Source organism: Stegodyphus dumicola, chromosome 4 (assembly GCF_044657685.1).
Source record: "Stegodyphus dumicola isolate Sdum_Otavi_A_Nest chromosome 4, ASM4465768v1".
Lineage (NCBI taxonomy): Eukaryota > Metazoa > Arthropoda > Arachnida > Araneae > Eresidae > Stegodyphus > Stegodyphus dumicola.
In genome coordinates, this window is record NC_140771.1 from 163,299,988 (window position 1) to 163,318,552 (window position 18,565).

Below are 18,565 nucleotides of genomic sequence, written 5' to 3' on the forward strand. Positions count from 1 at the left end.
TTGCGGGAAAGCTTACCCACCCCGCCTGTACATTTCGTAACAATATTTTCTGAGATGTTTTGTATCTCAAGATGAATGACATATTTCTGCGTTTAGAATTAAAGCTGATGCTCACGATCCAGAGTATCTGCTTCCTATAATAAAATATCGTATCTATTCAGTTATACTTTGGGCACTCATACCATAGTTTGCAGTTGGTCCAATTATCAACAAACAAGGATGAATAAATAGTGGAGACTATGTGACTATTTTAAGTGACTATACTCATTCAGTGACGCAGATACGGTTTCTTTCGTATTTTTGACCTATATACGATAATGGACATTCATCCAAGTACGACTAGTGATAATTTAAAGACCACTAATATGAAATTATGCTACTACTTTGACTTGCATAATTACCGGACTTAATTATCATGGAACTGTTGTCTGAATCGGAAAACAATGAGATTCCATTGATCCAATATTTATCTAGGAATTGTAGTAGATTCTGATAGAAGAATGATATAAAGTGCTCATTACAGCCTTCTAAAAACTATATGCTTACAGAGAGGATTTTAAATATTTGGCCTTCCAAAAGTGGTACTGCATCATATTAAGTTCACGATTCTTCATACTTTTATTCATACATGTTTATCATGAAATGCATTGAGATTCAAAGAAAAACAGCCTTCAGGAAAACTTTTTAATACAAACAAAATATTACAGCTTTTGTTTGAAATCAATAATGAATACAAGCATTTACATTTTGGTTATATTTGATCACTTAAGTATGGCACGTTAAACGTCTTTTACAACATTTGTTCAACAAATAACATATAGCAGAACTCCAAATATCCAGATTTAACCCGGACCATAACCCATCCAAATATTGAGTTGCATATTTCATCTCGTAAACTGCATTCGTTCTGATAGGAAAGTGAAAAATTTGCATTGTTTTATTTATTTAATTTTTATCATATTTATTTCAGTAAAACTTTATTGTAAAAAAATAAAATACTTTTCTGTAAAGACAACATCTAGACAAAATTAAAGACTGGAATTAATTCTTATTTGCCCAAACATACAACTCATTCTAACAAATAAAAGAACAACAAATTAATTTGACTTAAAATAACAATAATAAAATACATATATTCGTCTTTTCTCGGTTTTAAAAGTAAACAATAAATTAAAATTTATATGTACCTACCGAAATTGAAACCTTTTTTCAACTAATATCTAGTTAAAACACGATATTTTTATTGAATAATATCGACATATTATTAAATGTTCCCGCTTACAGTGTGCAATAAAATCGATAAAATCAACGAAAATATTAAAAGCATGTAAATAAATCAACAACTTTTAATTTTATGTAACTAGAAAGAAGAATAAATGATCCAGACCGGTTACTATAGTTTCGGATACCTGGAAGCCGGATAATTGGAGTTCCACGGTATTCTTTTTTATATAATAGCTGAACACACATAACTATATATATATTACAAAAATAACGTTACATAATAATTTTTTTCTTCTGTGAAGATCACCACACTTATTTAAAAAACATCACATAACACTTCAGGCAGTTTGTTGTAAGCAGCACATACCAAAATGCGCAGTTATATTTGAAACTGATTTTGCAGCTGACCTTCGAAACGAAGATAAATTGCAAATTCGGGATTATTGAAAAATGGTGAAGGCATAACTTTTTATTTCAGGGATCAGAGGGGAAAAAGTATGATCTTTCTCTAGTATTGATAATTGATATTTAGGTAAATGGTCCTCTGCTAGTGTACACATGTTACTGAAAATGAGACTCAAATAGTAAAAAAAAAACACTGTAAAATGCCTGAAAGGAAAACGCGCTGTGTATTGAATTCTTTGCTGTGAAAATATCAGTAAAATTGTCATTATATAGAAAAATATGTGATGATATTTCAGAAGTTCAAGTATTGGGTAAATCGTATACCAGGATCTTTCTAAATTTATTTACTCCTTTATTTTAGAGTAGCAAATTAGATATTGCTTTCCCATCTGCAGGATGTCTTAGAAAAGCGAAAAATGTTGCATCAAGTAATTTGAGGGTAACCAACTTAAAATTTTTTTTTAAATGACAGCAAAACGTTTTCGCTGATTGTATAGGTATAAAAGTAATACAAAAAAACATTGCACATTTAGTCACACAATATTTAAATTTCAATATGTGTTGCGAATATACTTTCATTATCGTATTCCATTGAACAAAGAAATGTAGAACTGTCGACTATCTTGAAAACAGCATTCAAAACATTTGACGATTTTTCCTTCCGACTGTTGGAACTTTTCACAATCTTTCGAAGCTTAGCAAAAACACATTTCCGAAAAACTGTTACTAATGATAAAGTACAGATTAGTGATTATATATGCCTTCAATTTTAGCTTTCCTATTCTTCACTCCCAAAATATTATTTTATTATCACTCTATAGTTTTCTCTAAAGAAGTATTTGGACAGAAATGCAGTTCCCTGATACATAATTAGTATGGTTTCATCACCGTTTTTTCGTTATATCTCAAAATTTACTATTCTTTGTACGGAATTCAGCAGATAAGCAGATAATACTGAAGCAGCAGAGCTTAGTTGTTATTTTATTTTAAAATGTTTGTTTTAGATTTTGCTATGCCGCCGGGGATGAAAATATGTTAGAAGACGAGATAATGGTTATGTATTACATCGTTTGTTCACATGTTGGAGCGAAACTTAACCATTTTGGTGTCAATTTGGCCACCAAAATTTCTAATGGAGGCTAAGATAACTACAGTATATTTCATTCGTACTGTGATAAAATTTAGTTTTAAGGGTAAGAAAAGGTAAAATGTAATTACAAAATTTTAAGAAGAAAAACTGTAACTAAATGTAGTTTAATCGTATAAACATAACAATATATTGTAATGAAAGCAAAGATTGGATATGTAAAACCTGAGGTATTTAAAGAACTGATATGTTTATTATGCTTACTTTCTGTACTATTATATTCATTCTGTAGTTTATTTTACATCACATGTGAAATATGAATTGGGGAAAATATGATTTTGAGTGAATACCTGGTACAAATGTATACAAATTGTTTATTTTTAATTTTTTTTAAATTTATTACACAGCATTGCTTTTGATTACTAAAATATATTATGAATAATAAATACATATATATATACATATGTATGACTTTTCGATTTAACATCATTATATTAGATTATAGTCTTAAGAAATGAACTCCAAGACAAAAAGGAGGATTGTATTTTTCAAAATAAATCAAGTACTTTTTCAAAAGGAAATTACAGCCTTCAAACTAAAACCTATATTGAATTCTTGATCAAAATTAAGTTTGGATAGATAGAGATTACTAATTTGCTTTATTCTGAGTCTGTAGCGATAAACGACAAATTCTCAAGCACAGAATACCACTGTGAATTAGCACAAATGATATATTTAAGTAATTAGATAATCAGAGCCTTTGAAGGAGGGATTTTGATATGTCCATGGGAATGGGAGTTCTAATCCGTTCAATTCTGCTGCTCCAGTGACTCTGAAATGGAGAGAATTCATCTTCAGAAGAAAAATGAGATAGCGAAGAGAATCAACAATATCGATGGAGCTAGAATGGATCCATTATTATCATCGTCATCATCATCCTCTCCAGATATCTCTACTTTTCGTTCGTACAGAGGTTGCACTGGTCGGTAATTGTTCTCAAGGTTTTCTTCTGGTTCGTGTTCGTCTTCTTCCTTAACATTGCGGAAAAGTTGTAGCTGGAAGGAGAAAATTAATTTGACATCAATGAAAGACCACTTTCAGAATACACTGTGCATCTACAAAATATTAAGTTTAAGTTTTTAACCGATTCTACCAAACTTCTCAAATGATAGTTGACAGCTTTATATTTATGACATCTCAAATTGATTTTCGCAAAATCGTCTTCTTAAGGACATAATTTTCTATGAAGTTAATCCTTTATCCAGTGAACATCCACTGTCATCTATTCGAAATCTGAGAAAACAACAGCTGTAAGATTTTAAGGTAAAGCAGAAAAACAGCCAAATTTTTCAAACAAATTGTGATTGGAGATAAATCTTGGGATTCTGTTTATGATTTAGAGATAAAAGAGATTTAAAAAATCTGAAGTATACACCACATGACTTCCTTGTACGGAACATTAAATTATACGCATTTTTTTCTGCATTTCATTTAAACTTATTCAATTGAATTAAATATACTTCGTCGATAAAGCATAAACCACAATAGAATAAATGCTCTTTTAAAATTCCTATATTTATATACCATAGCGATATTCTGGCGCTAGGTTCACTTAAGTGTTACACCTCATTCATTTTATATAACTAAGGATGCAAAAAAATTATATCATCTGTAGAATTATCTAATCGTTGCCACATGTTCTATTCAAATACTATAATAAATCAAAAACGATGTATAAAAGAAATTAAACAACTAAAAAATAAATTGATTTTCACAGACGACTCAATGTTGCTTACCTAATGCGCATGCGCTAATCATAAACATTCTCCTCTGTCCCAAACAGACTGGCGATAGTATTTTCTTCTAATATGAAACACATATTTCCCTCAATTCCATTAGAGATGTATTTCTTATTATATTAATTCAGTTCTCACTTCGCGGCACAAAACTGAAAGTTTACTTTTGGTCTCACTCGGCAAAAAGACACTGAAGGCGTAGAAACTGATTTAATTTCTTGCGGATGCTATGCTGAGTGAATATATGAGATAATTTAATAACTTAATTCGAGAATGGATTAAATATAATTTAATTAGCAATAATAATAGAAGACGCTACTTTTATTATTGCGAAGCAATCTAGACAAACGAAGCATAGTTTGTCTAGATTGACGATAAATCCCTATTCTGCTAAGTTTCAAATGTAAACAAATATGGCTGCTATGGTACAAAAATCAGGCTTAGCCGCACTCAAACAATATTTAAATTATTGATAATTCTACAACTATAACATGCAGGTTAACTAAAGGCCCAAAAACCTTAACCGGAAGATAAGCTCAACATATAATTCAATCATTTTTAAAGCAAAAAATGTACAATTTACAGACATATAAGCATAAAAAAACTGAGCTCACAAAGCAAATATATATATGCATGTATTCATATACTTTTTGTGCGGACGATTGCAACTAAAAAGGGAGGTGCACATCTACATGCTATAAAAAACACACATACAAAATTTCAACGTTCTAATGCTATTCGTTTTTGAGTTATGCGAGATACATGTTGTAAAACATTTTTATAGCCTCGAAATTTCACAACAAATTAATAAAAAATAGAGAGCAGAATGATTCTTCTTACCTTGTATCTAGCGCAGCATCAAGCGTGATCATACTTAATTAACTTGTAATCCAAAATAGGTGTAGACGGAAATTGTAAGATCACAAAACACATTCTTTATTAATACATGAAAAATAGATAAAAATTCGTTAGTATTCTAAATACATATTGAAAAAAGGAGTTATATTATAGAGAGTGTCATATCACTATCCTTTCCTGAAGGAGTGAGAAAAGTAAGTGTACAGAATAAGAGAGTTACACAATTAACTCTTTTGCAGGGTTTCCAATTCATACAGTTTATCGTGCTATTGGCGACAGTCCATCACTATATGCATACCAACACCCCTACTTGATGGGCAGGATCGCCATTTGCAGAGATTCTCGAAGTTTCTCGAACACAGGCTTGCCTAGTGGTTTGGTGAGTAGATCCGCAATCATGTCGGAGCTTCTGCAGTAGTCTAGGCTCAGGATCCCGTTTTGTTGAAGTTCACGCAAGTAGTGGTATTTCACGTCTATGTGTTTTGTTCTGGAGCTATTTTTCTCCGTTTGTGATAGTTTGATGCATGATTTGTTATCTTCATAGAGAGTAATCGGCAGATTTTGTTTTAGTCCTAGATCTTTAAGCAAATTTAACAGCCATTGTGCTTCTTGTGCTGTATTAGTTGCTGCAATATATTCTGCTTCAGTTGAAGATAGTGCAATGCAGTTTTGCCTTTTGCTGCTCCATGAAATGCAGTTATTTCCTAGTTTGAATATGTATCCGCTAATGGATTTTCTTGTTGTTCTGTCATTTGCCCAATCTGCATCCGAATATGCGGTTAATATAGGTTCTTGAATTCTGTTAAAGACCAACTTAAAGTCTTTAGTTGTGCGCAAGTATCGGATGACTTTCTTGACAGCATTCCAATCTATGTTCCGAGGTTTTTCGTTTCTTCTACTCAGTAGGTTGACTGCACATGCTATATCTGGTCTGCTGATTGTTGCAATATATAATAATGCCCCTACTGCTTGTCTATATTCTGTATTATTCTCTAGAAGATCATCTTCAGCTTCTAGTTTGCAGTAATTTGTTTCAATTGGCGTATATGTTGGTTTTTCGTTCTGAAGTCGAAACTTTTGAACTATTTCTTCTATTTTATTCTTTTGGTTTATGGCAAAAGTTCCATCTTCAAATCTTTCAATGTTTATGCCGAGGTAGTAGGTGACTTCTCCTAGGTTTTCGATTTCGAATTTAGCGTTCAATTGTTGGATTGTTTCCATTACATCTTCTTCTCTTTCACTTCCTACAAGCATATCATCTACATATAATATTATATACATGAATTTTCCATTGATGGTTTTGTAAAACAAGCATGGGTCCACTTTACTTTGTTTAAATGACATGTTTAGAAGTATTTTTCCAATTTTCAGATTCCAAGCTCTAACTGCTTGTTTTAAACCATATATAGATTTCTTCAGCTTGCAAACTTTATTTTCATTTCCAGCTTTTGAGTATCCTTCGGGTTGAGTCATGTAAATTTCTTCTAGTTCTCCATGAAGGAAAGCTGTTTTGACATCGATAAGTCTGACAGACACGTTCTTATATGAAGCTGCACATAGGAAGGCTCGTAGCGTTGTGTATTTTACTACAGGAGCAAAGGTTTCATCATAGTCAGATCCAAACTTCTGGCTAAATCCTTTTGCGACTAATCTGGCTTTGTATCTTTCAATTTTTCCTTCTGCATTGAGCTTTGTCTTGAAAGACCATTTGCATCCTATTTGGTTTTCTTCCCTTTGGTAAATCAACTAATTCCCAGGTGTTGTTTTCTTCTAGTGAATTAATTTCTTCTCGAACAGCTGTTAGCCATTTTCTTTTGTCATTTCCTTCCAAACTTTGAATTTCCTTCCAGGTTTTGGGTTCGGAGGCGATTGGGTATTTGGCATGGAATCCGTAGCGATCAGGAGGTTTACCTTTTGTGAGTCTGTTCGATGTTCTGAGTTCCAAAGGTTCTTCTTCGTGTTCTGATATTTATTCCTCTTCGGGTTCTTCTCTTTTTATTTCTTCCCGTTCTGAGCTTTCTTCCTTAGGATTTTCTTCATCCTGGTTTAAATAGATGCTTACAGGCTCCTCAGTTCCAGTGTTTTCAATAAATCGTACAGATCGACTTATTATAATTTTGTCTCCAGGAATTAAAATTCTGTAGCCTTTACTTCTGCTGTAGTAGCCGACGAGTATTCCTTCTATAGCAGTATCATCCAGTTTAGCTCTTTTAGATTTATGGATGTAAGCAAAAGCCTTGCACCCGAAAGTCCTCAGATGAGAGAGGTTGGGTTTCTTGTTAATCCATAATTCGTATGGAGTTTTTGCATTTGGTTTTGTAGGCATACGATTCTGTAAATAATTTGCAGTCAGCACTGCTTCGGCCCAGTATCTGTGAGGTTGACCTGTGTCAGCTAAAAGACATCTTGTCATCTCCATCAAAAACCTATTTTTGCGTTCACTGACTCCATTTTGTGCTGGACAATACGGTACAGTAAGCTGGTGATTTATACCATGTTTTGTAAGATATTCTTCAAGTTCCTTACTTGTGTACTCACCACCGTTATCACTTCTTAGCGTTTTTACCTTTCTCCCGAATTTATTGTTTGTAAAAGCAATAAATTGTTTTAGTTTAGAAATTACTTCATTTTTCTTTTTCATTAGGTAAATCATTGTGAACCTGCTGTAATCATCAATAAAAGTTACGAAGTATAGGTATCCACTGACAGACGGTGTTTGTACGGGTCCTAAAATATCAGTGTGAACGAGTTCTAGCGGTTTAGATCGTGACCTTCTCGAAGGCCACGTTTAGATGCTCTGAATTTTGATTCCCTGGGATACGGAAAATCAGTTAGTTTACATTTTATGCACTGAATGCATTTGGTATCATGTTTACAATTATCTAGTTTAATTCCTTCAGCGAGTTCTTTGTTTACAAGTTGTTTGATTGCGTCATCGTTTCTGTGACCAAGGCGTCTATGCCAAAGTTGAACACAGTTCTCATTTTTGCACTGAAATGCTACATGAGCTGATGGTTCGTTATTCCTGTCTATTGGTTTAATTTGGTAAAGATTATTAGTTGCATGACATTCTAGAATAATCTGATCTCCTTTCCCGATCACACATTTATTTCCTTCAAACAGAACCGAAAGTCCTTTTTCCGTTATTTTCTTAATTGAGATTAAATTCGTTTCTAATTCAGGAGGTGCTCCACTGTCGAAAATAAAACTCTCGGATGATTGATGTACGATGTAGTTGATAAACAGAGCGACGCTGTCACATCTGGATTCGATTTCGGGTGTTTTAATTTTTGTTTGTTGTTGATTCATCGCGAGGTTACCGACATTCTTTGCTTGGCGTGTTTTAGAATCCGCGTATGTTTTCTTTTGAGTTTTGGCGTGGTTCATTTCTTTGTTTCGATTTTAGATGATAACACTCTGATCTAAAATGGTTATTTTTACGACAATATGAGCAAAACTTTTCTCTCTTTGTCTTATTTTGAAATGAGGCTTTAAATGCCTTTGGATCTGATGAATTATTCTCAACTCTCTTGTTAAATTCGTCAATTAATTTCCCTTTTAAGAATTCTGGATTCAGTTCCGATTCTGCTCTGGCTTCAAGAGCCGTAATAAGCGTATCGTAAGAACTAGGCATCGAAAAAAGCAAAAGTGCCGAAACGTGTTCGTCTTTTATGTTCTCACCTATTGATTTGAGTTTATCGACTAACTCCAGTAATGTATGTATATGTGTTTTTGCATATTTCCGTCTTCTTCAAGCTTCAAACTGTAAAGCTTTCGCAAAAGAAATAGTTTACTTGAAAGATTAGACCTTTCATGTACCTGCCTGAGCTTTTCCCAGGTGGCTTTAGCAGTAGTTTCATGTTTAATGTGAATTATTTGGCTATCTTCGATAAATAAATTTATCATCGCGCGACATTGCCGATCCCGCTTACTCCATTGTTCTGTAATGGGGCTTGGAGGTACATCTTCGATTACATCGTAAAGATCCTTCTTTATTAGCAGCATTTGCATTTTGAATTTCCATGTTGAGTAATTACTGAAATTCAGTTTTGCAATTTGCATTTGACTTGAATTCAACATTTTTGTATCGTCGAAAAATTAATTTTCGGTTTTAATATGAAACTACAGTTTAGCTTTTGCAGTTTTTTTCTTTATTATTATTTAATTAGCTATGATCTTTTCGTCAAGACTCATAATCTTTTGTTGTAAAACATTTTTATAGCCTCGAAATTTCACAACAAATTAATAAAAAATAGAGAGCAAAATGATTCTTCTTACCTTGTATCCAGCGCAGCATCAAGCGAGATCATACCTAATTAAACTGTAATCCAAAATAGGTGTAGACGGAAATTGTAAGATCACAAAACACATTCTTTATTAATACATGAAAAATAGATAAAAATTCGTTAGTATTCCAAATCCATATTGAAAAAGGAGTTATATTACAGAGAGTGTCATATCACTGTCCTTTCCTGAAGGAGTGAGAAAAGTAAGTGTAAAGAATAATAGAGTTACACAATTAACTCTTTTGCAGGGTTTCCAGTTCATACAGTTTATCGTGCTATTGGCGACAGTCCATCACTGTATGCATACCAACAATACATACATAAATACGTACGTACGGTACAGACGCCACGGAAAAATCTCTTCTGAATCTTTTTAAGTAAGATTTATAATTCATTTGGGGAAAAAGAGTCTGTTCTTACGTACAGATGTGACGCAAAAGCATCGTTAAATTGCATTCGATAACGATCAAAATGGGTACTTTCGTTGAAATATAGTTCCTGGAATTTTTCGTGATTACAATACTTCCTTTACTTCGTACAACGAAGTCCAAAGTTAATCTGTTTGAGTCGGAGAATGTTCACCCAGGTCACAAAAACTTCGGTTTAAAAAATCTCGAGTTAAGATCATGTTCTGGACCTTTATATTAAACAGGAATAGTCTACAAGGAATTACCAGACAGCTGAAACAGATGGTCCTTGAGAAAGGGGAACTCTTGTCCAAGAACTGGTAGATAATCTGGTTGTCGCGCCACTATCGAACTCCATGAGAAGTAAGTTTCTCTGTTACGGAATGGCAAAGAGAGAGTGTTGTTCAGAAAAGATGGATGATCGAACTGCGTTGTAACGATCATTTTTGTGGATGTTGCGTATTGTAAAATGAACCTATTACACTGTGCTAAATAGTATAAAAATGCTATATATTAAAAGATCTTTCATCTGATCTAAATTTTAACAAACCGCTCATTATTTTCTCTTAAATTCACAAAGTTCACGACATTTCTGGCGCCCCCGGATGGGCGTGTTAGTTGGAAACATGTTGGATGAAAGAATAGATAGGGTAAGTTGATTACCTTATACTTCCGTTTTGAAGTTATTGATTATTGTTTTACTGAAGTTTAAAATACTTTTCTTGCCTAATTTTTGTCTGAATATTTTAAACTTTTATGACAAAATGGAAGTGATGAAAAGAAACAAAACTGCGCAACGTTCAGCTTTTACTAAAGCATATAAAAGGCTAGATGAACTTTTAAATGATGATAATGTTGGTTATGAAGAAGCAGAAATGTGTTTTTATTTGTTCAAGAAAAAGGCAGAAACATTAGAATTGACGCACAGTGCTTATTTAGATACTATAACTGATGATAAAGAATTCGAAACAGAATTTGAAATAACAGTGGACTATCGAGAGAAGGCTGTTAGGATACAGTTAAAATCGGAACGATTTCTCGATAATATTAAGAGTAAATTAAACGAAATCCAAAACACATCGTCAGAGAGTAGTCAGAAATTAGTTACTGATGAAAATACATGTAAAACTTTGTGCCAACGCCTACCGAAAGTAGAACTTTATAAGTTCGCAGGTGATTTAAAAAATTGGCTTACGTTTTGGAATCAGTTTAAAAACATACATGAAAATAATAACTTAACGAATGCAGACAAATTCCATTATTTGATGCAGTCAACAAAAATTAAATCAGAAGCTAGAGATATTGTAGAATCTTTTCCGGTGACGAACGAAAATTATCCTTTGGCTATAGAAAGTCTTACTGCGAGATATGGCCGTAAAGAACTTTTAATTGATTTTTATGTTCGAGAGTTAATAAAACTTGTTTTGGATAACGCAGCGAAAAAGAAGCAGGATTCTTTGAGTAGTTTGTATAACAAACTTTCAACACAACTTAGAGCCCTGAGCAGTCTTGGTGTAACGACTGATCAGTGTGGAACAATTTTATATCCTCTTGTGGAAAGTGCTATTCCTATTCACGTATTGCGATCGTTTGAAAGACAACGAAAAATTACTGAATCTGAACGAAACATTTCGAGTCTTGATGCAATAATTGAATTTCTGAAAAGCGAAGTTCAGTCAGAAGAAAAAATAAAATTAAGCAGAGCGGATATTTTTTCTAAGTCTGATCGTAAGCACTTGGCAACTAGCCAAAATATTCCTTCCGCGTCGGATTTGATGAATCATGAAGCAATACCTTCTTGTTCGTTTTTTTAAAAGATCATGAAACACGTAATTGTAAAAAGGCGTTTTATATTCCATTAGATGAAAAAATGTCTGCGGTAAAAAAGAAAGGTTTATGCAGAATATGCTTGGTTAAAGGTCACATCAGTAACCAGTTTCGATCAAGTGTTAAGTGTCAGATTTGTTCAAAAAGGCATTTGAAATTTTTTTGCCCTAGTCTTGAATGTAATAAGTCAGTGTAAAATCATAAGTCAGTAAAATGCATAACCAGGAAAATGATGAGAAAAAAGAGAAAACAATCGATTCTTTGCATTCGCGTGCTACGAATGAAGTTTTCCTTCAGACCCTAGTTGTAAACATAGAGGGTAAGTGTTTATGTGAGTATCGTTTGCTTCATTTTATTGTTGCAAACAGCGTAAATTCCTTTTTTTTCTTCCTTTAGTTTTGAACTTTATGTGTGGCAACAAGATAATTAATTGATTGATAGAATTGTGTTTGTGACAGCCATGTAGAATGGCTCGCTTATTTTGTATCAATTATTTCGCATCGCTGACAAGTGTAATAAAATAAAAGTGTAGGAATACAGTCCATTTGTTGATTGATTATAGTTTGTGAAACATATTAAGTTTAATAGAACAGTAAGAATAAAAGGCGTAAAGTTAGATTAATGATTGATACGGGTAGCTCAAAAAGTTATGTTTTAAAAGTCTACCGCACAAGAAATGGGTTTTGACTTGCAATGGGAGGAAGAATTCAGCCACTCTTTATTTGGTGGAACGAAAACTGAAATTTATAAACATAAATGTTATAAGAGTTATTTGAGTAGCCTTGATGGTAAATATTCGTGTAAATTAGATGCTGTAGACCATGATGTTATTTGTAATGATATTTCAAGCATAAGATACGGTTCTTGGATTCGCGAATTAGGAAATAAAGGAATACGCTTAACTGATACCCAAGGGAATCCAGGACCTATTGAAGTACTGTTAGGGGCAGACGTTGCAGGGAAGTTATTTACTGGCAAACGAGAAGAACTAAGAACAGGTTTAGTGGCTATAGAAACAAAATTGGGTTGGACTTTGATGGGTAAAGTACCTCAATTCGAACATCAGCACAATGTAAATATGACTATAGTTTCTATGTTATCTCAAGAAGACCTGCCTATTTCATCGTTGTGGGACTTAGAATTATTGGGTATCCGAGATCCTGTTGAACAAAAAACTAAAGAAGAGTCAAGAAGAGCTATTATGGTTCATTTCCAAGAAACAGTTCGTCAATTAGAAAATGGTAGATACGAGGTTGATATGCCTTGGAAGATTGAGCATGCAGTCTTACCTGACAATTATGACCTATCTTTGAAAAGACTCGAATCTACTACGAAGAAGTTGGAAAAAATCGGATATCGTGAAAGGTATCATGAAGTCTTTAATGAATGGCTGCTGGAAGGAGTGATTGAAGAAGTTTCCCAAAAGGAGTTGTCTTTACCCGTTGTTCATTACCTCCCACATCGTAAGTACGATCGACGAGTAAAATGCTTGCAGCCATGATGCATGGTGTTGTTTGAGTGGAGAAATAAAATGCTTATATCTTGATAAATATTTGAATTAAGTGAGTCAAAGTGCATTTTTCTGACTTGTTTTGTGTTCCGATCTGTGTTTTATAACTTTATTTCTAACTAGAAGTCGTATTTTTGAAGATTCATGGACTTTGAATTTCTGCGAGTGCTAACCGGATCATCAGCATACGATGAATAGATTTTTGCTTATTATTTCATGCATTTACTGCGCAAATGACTTCTGATTTATGTTTTAGATTCTTTATTACTTACTTTAATTCCATGGTTAAAAGCATAGTGATTGATTGAATATTTAATTTAATATTTGCACTTAAACTTTTTGAGTGACGTTAGGCTTAATGTGGCCGCTATTTGTTTACCTTTGAAGGCTTCGTGTTTTGCACTTCCTACTTAAGACTTTTGGCCAATTGATAAAAACTTGATCTGAGTTTATGAATATTACCAGGAATAACTGATCGATCTTTTGGTGCATTATTGAATGTAATTTTTGGCCCGTTGGTCGATTTATTTATTTTGCGCAGAACATTTATATTTTAAAATTTAATGTTTTTTCTGCTGTTTTGTGAATTTTAAAAGATTGCAAACTTGAATTTTGTGTGATACAGACCATTTTTGTGATTTATATTGTTTTTAAATATATTTACTTTGTATTTTAGATTTGTAAATATGTTTTAATTCTGAATATTTTATATACAGCCCTGTCGCAGTATTGTAATCTTGATATTTATTTGTTTTGCTATAATGAGTCGACTGAAAAATGATGTTGAGAAAGAATTTACAGGTGTTGATAGTGAAATATTAGATGGTTCTGATATAACGAAAGAAAAGATGGATTGTGATAATGAAAAATTAAATGATGATGAGAAATTGGGAAGCGTCCTTTCCGCTGTTAGGGCCCTCTATGGATTTGTTGATAAATTAAAAGTTAGAAGGGTCTCACGTGAGATTACTGAAGGATTGGCAGGGGGAATCGACAAAGTGTATACACAGAAAAAAAGATTTATACAGCCAAAACTTATTGTATATAATATGAGCAACTATGTAGATGATGATGAAATTGCTGATAAAATGAGGAGTGAGTGTGGTTGTTCTGGCGACTGTGCGTCCATTATTTAGGATAAAATGTAAAGAATCAAGTGAAATTACTCATAGAGTTTTTCGTGTGGATCCCCAGTGTCAATCCTCAATTTTAGAGGATAACAGAGTTCGGGTTGGATGGAAGGCCTATGTAGCAAAACTTTATCTTAGGCCAAAGAGATGTTTACGTTGCTTCAAATTTGGACACACCACTAAACATTGTAAAAATGATGTTACTTGTATCAAGTGTTCAGAATCTCATGTAGTTAGAAATTGTATTAAAGAAAAGGAAATATGTGCTAACTGTAAGGATTCGAATTTGAAATATGGTACTCGTTTTGATGTGAATCATCATGTTTTGGCAAAGGATTGTGAACTTTATAAGCGTGAGATTAAATTTATTTCTGAACATTTGCATATATTGGAATAGTATTGTTTTGGATTTTAATTAATTATAACTGCGATTGGGCTGTTTTTTTCTGTGCTTGTCATTATTTTAACTGCTTTATCTGTTTTTATAGTATGTAATTTTATATTTGTAATTGTTTTATTTTTTATTATTCCCTTGGATATGAAAATATTAAATATTAATCTGAATCACGGTGCGGTGGCAGCTTGCCAGTTGGCCGCGGTTGAAAATATTTTAGATAAAAATTTTGATTTGATTACAGTGCAAGAGCCTTATTTTATAAATGATAAGATGCCATATTTAAATAAAGGGTGGAGAGCGGTATATGATGAGAAAGGCAGATCAGCCATTATTGTCACAAATGATGAAAGTGAATTTATCGTCGATTGTAAAATGAATGAAATTATAGCCATTTCTTTAAGGATGGATCAATTTGTTTTAGGAATTGTGTCCGTTTATTTCTCCCCTGCAGAAAATTTACATTTACATTTAACAAGGTTGGAACAGGTTTTGGAAATGTATAAGTATTTTATTATTATTGGTGATTTTAATTCCAAAAATTTTAACTGGGGGACAAGAATAGTTGATAATCGGGGATCTTTAACTATGGATTTTATAATACAGAATGATATGATTTTATTTAATCAAATGGACTCTTTACCAACTTTTGTATCTGCTGTTGGGGAGGGTTAGACAGATTTAATCCTAGGTTCTTCCTCATTATCGACATTTAATACCGAACTGAAGATTTATAAAGAGGAAAGTTTAAGCGATCACCGGTATGTCTCTTTTGAAATCTGTGATGTCCAGCCAATATATTATAAAAATATTGTGTTCACAAAGAATATTTATAGACTGAATAAATTTTGCAGAAAACTAAAACCAAATATAGATGAGATGAGAAAAAGATTGGATGGAATTTATGATCCTGTTATCCTTGATGAATTTGTTGAGGAATTTGAAAACTTAATAGTAAAGAATGCTAAGAAACATCTAATTTTACGTAAAAGGAAAGTAGAGATGACATATTGGTGGAACGCTGATTTACAGAGATTTAAACGAAGAATAAGGGATTTAAGAAAACATTATCAAGTTAGACAAATTGATGAAGACACTCGAAGAGAAAGAAAAATATTATATAAAAAGGAAATGGCTCTCTATCGAAAAAAGATTAAAAAGACAAAATATGAATATAAGATGAAGCATTTTTTGGATAATAAAGACTACTATGATTGCTACTTTCGATCGGCAACACGTAAATCTAGACCTTCCCAAATGATTATAAGGAAAGATGAGCAGAGTACTGATGAATTTTCTGATGTTATTAGGGATTATTTTATGGAAAACTTTGATTGTGGAAATCCCGAGGATGGTATTGTTAAAGATGAACTTTTAACATCTCCAAACTGTGGTGCTGATGATGTTTTATTTTCTATAGATGAGATTCGTTATGTTGTGGGAAAATTGAGAAATAAAAGTGCTCCTGGAATTGACTGTATACATGCTGTTATGGTTAAATGTTTATTTAAAAATTTTGAGAAATTTTTCGTTCAGCTTTATAATAAATGTTTTAGTTTGTCGATTTTTCCGGGAGTGTGGAAAATCTCAAGAGTAATATTCATTCCAAGGGGTGACCAGGCAGTTAGACCTATTTGTTTATTGAAATTCTTTGGAAAAGTTCTGGACAAATTGCTTACCAATAGGTTATATCATTTTTTCTTGGAGAATAATTTTATTTCAAATAGACAGTTCGGTTTTGTTTCGAGAAGGTCAACAAATGATGCACTTTATGATTTAACAAACACTATAGTTCAAAAGAAGAAAGATTTTCATGTGATAATTGTTTCTTTCGACATTTCAAAGGCTTTTGATTCTGTTATATGGAATTCATTGCTCTCCACCCTTGAGAATTTAAAAATACCTAAAAATATTTTTGCAATTTTGTGTAATTATTTTAATAACAGAAAGGTTATATTTTCTTATGATGCTGATTTTAAAATTTTTAAAAATGTGTATAAAGGATGCCCTCAGGGCTCGCCTAGTGCTCCGCTGCTCTGGAGCGCCGTTATTTTTAAGTTATTAAATGTTTCTCTTCCTGAATACGTAAATGTGATCTGCTATGCAGACGATATTTTATATGTAGTATATGATGTATCTTTAGAAAAATTAGAACAGCGTTTTCAACTGGTGAGTGATATTCTAAAGAACTGGGCCGAGGATGAGAAGTTGATTTTTAATTTGCGAAAGACTTCATATATGTTTTTCCCTAGGGCCGGCAAAAATACTAGACCACCCAGGCTAAGATTTTATGGTACCCTGTTGAAAAGAGTAGATCACATGAAATATTTGGGTGTAATTATAGATGATAAATTAAATTTCGAACTTCATTTTAAAGAAATCCAGAAGAAATCTGATGCAATTTTATTATTTTATAAAAGAAATTTTCCAAAAAAAATATTGATTACTAAAAGAATTATACTCAGAATGATTTATAATGCTGTTATCATACCTATAATAATGTATGGAATAGGTAGTTGGGGCTCTAGGGCGGCGGAACTCCAAAGAATAAGGAATAAGTTAATAACAATTCAGCGGCCCTGGCTTCTGTCACTGACTAGGTGTTTCAAAACTACTCCATCCGAAATTCTGTGCATCTTGGCTGGCACACCGCCTCTTTCTATATTTTATAGGTATTATTACGATAAATTTTTATTATCTACTAATAAGAGTGATTTTATTCATTATGAGGAATTTTTTGCTTGTTGTACTGCTTTTTATAACTTGGATCCTTATTGTATATACCCTGCTAAAAGAGTTATTATTGATTATGAATTTCATTTTGTTGAATTTGGTGAAATTGACATTTTTACAGATGGTTCTGGAATCGATGGTAAGATAGGTTTTCCTTATGTTGTATATTACTATGGTACTGAAATTTACAATGATAAAATTAAATTGGAAAATTTTAATTCAGTGTTCCAGGCAGAATTGACAGCTATTTTTTATGCTTTGAGATGGATAAGGGATAACTTATTTATACATTATAAAATATCAATTTATAGTGATTGTCTGTCTGGTCTCCAGGCCTTAAAAATTACGAATGTAAAAACTCATTAATTGTTGATATTAAATGTCTCTATGAAAAAATCACCAAAATTCATGTTGTGAAATTTAAATGGTTTAAGTCACATGTTGGGATTTTGGGTAACGAAAGGGCCGATGTGTTGCCCAAGGAGGCAATTTTGGGCGAATCCGGGGAGTGTTCCATTGTCCAACCATCCAGAAGAATTCTTGTAAATAAAATAAAACAATTTTATATTGATATGTGGAAAAAGGATTGGAATGAGTCTGATAGAAAAAAGGATTACAGTTATAATTTGATCCCTACATATAATAAATGTATTTCATGCTGCCTGGTTCTTAATCAAATTATCACAGGACATGGACGCTTCCCGGAGTACCTAAAGAGATTCGGTCTACAAGAAAATGAGTTATGTTATAATTGTGGAGTTACGGATTCAGTTAAACATTTTGTAAATGAATGTGATTTAACTTATGATATAAGACAAAAGTTTGGACATATTAATACATTTACTGGAAAAAACACTGAATTTGAATTTGCTAGGGAATTAATGAATTTTATTAATAATAATCGTGTT

The 18,565-nt window shown here is 32.6% G+C and overlaps 1 protein-coding gene across 1 annotated transcript in view; it reads right to left on the reverse strand.

Moving 5' to 3' along the window:
• Nucleotides 1-670: 670 nt before the first annotated feature.
• Nucleotides 671-18,565, reverse strand: part of LOC118188671 (carbonic anhydrase 2-like) — a 217,222-nt gene continuing 199,327 nt past the window's right edge. Inside the window, exon 7 of the mRNA XM_085815726.1 lies at nucleotides 671-3,771. Coding sequence (XP_085671852.1) covers nucleotides 3,571-3,771 — 201 coding nt within the window. The 3' untranslated portion in view covers nucleotides 671-3,570. The remainder of the gene's footprint in view (nucleotides 3,772-18,565) is intronic.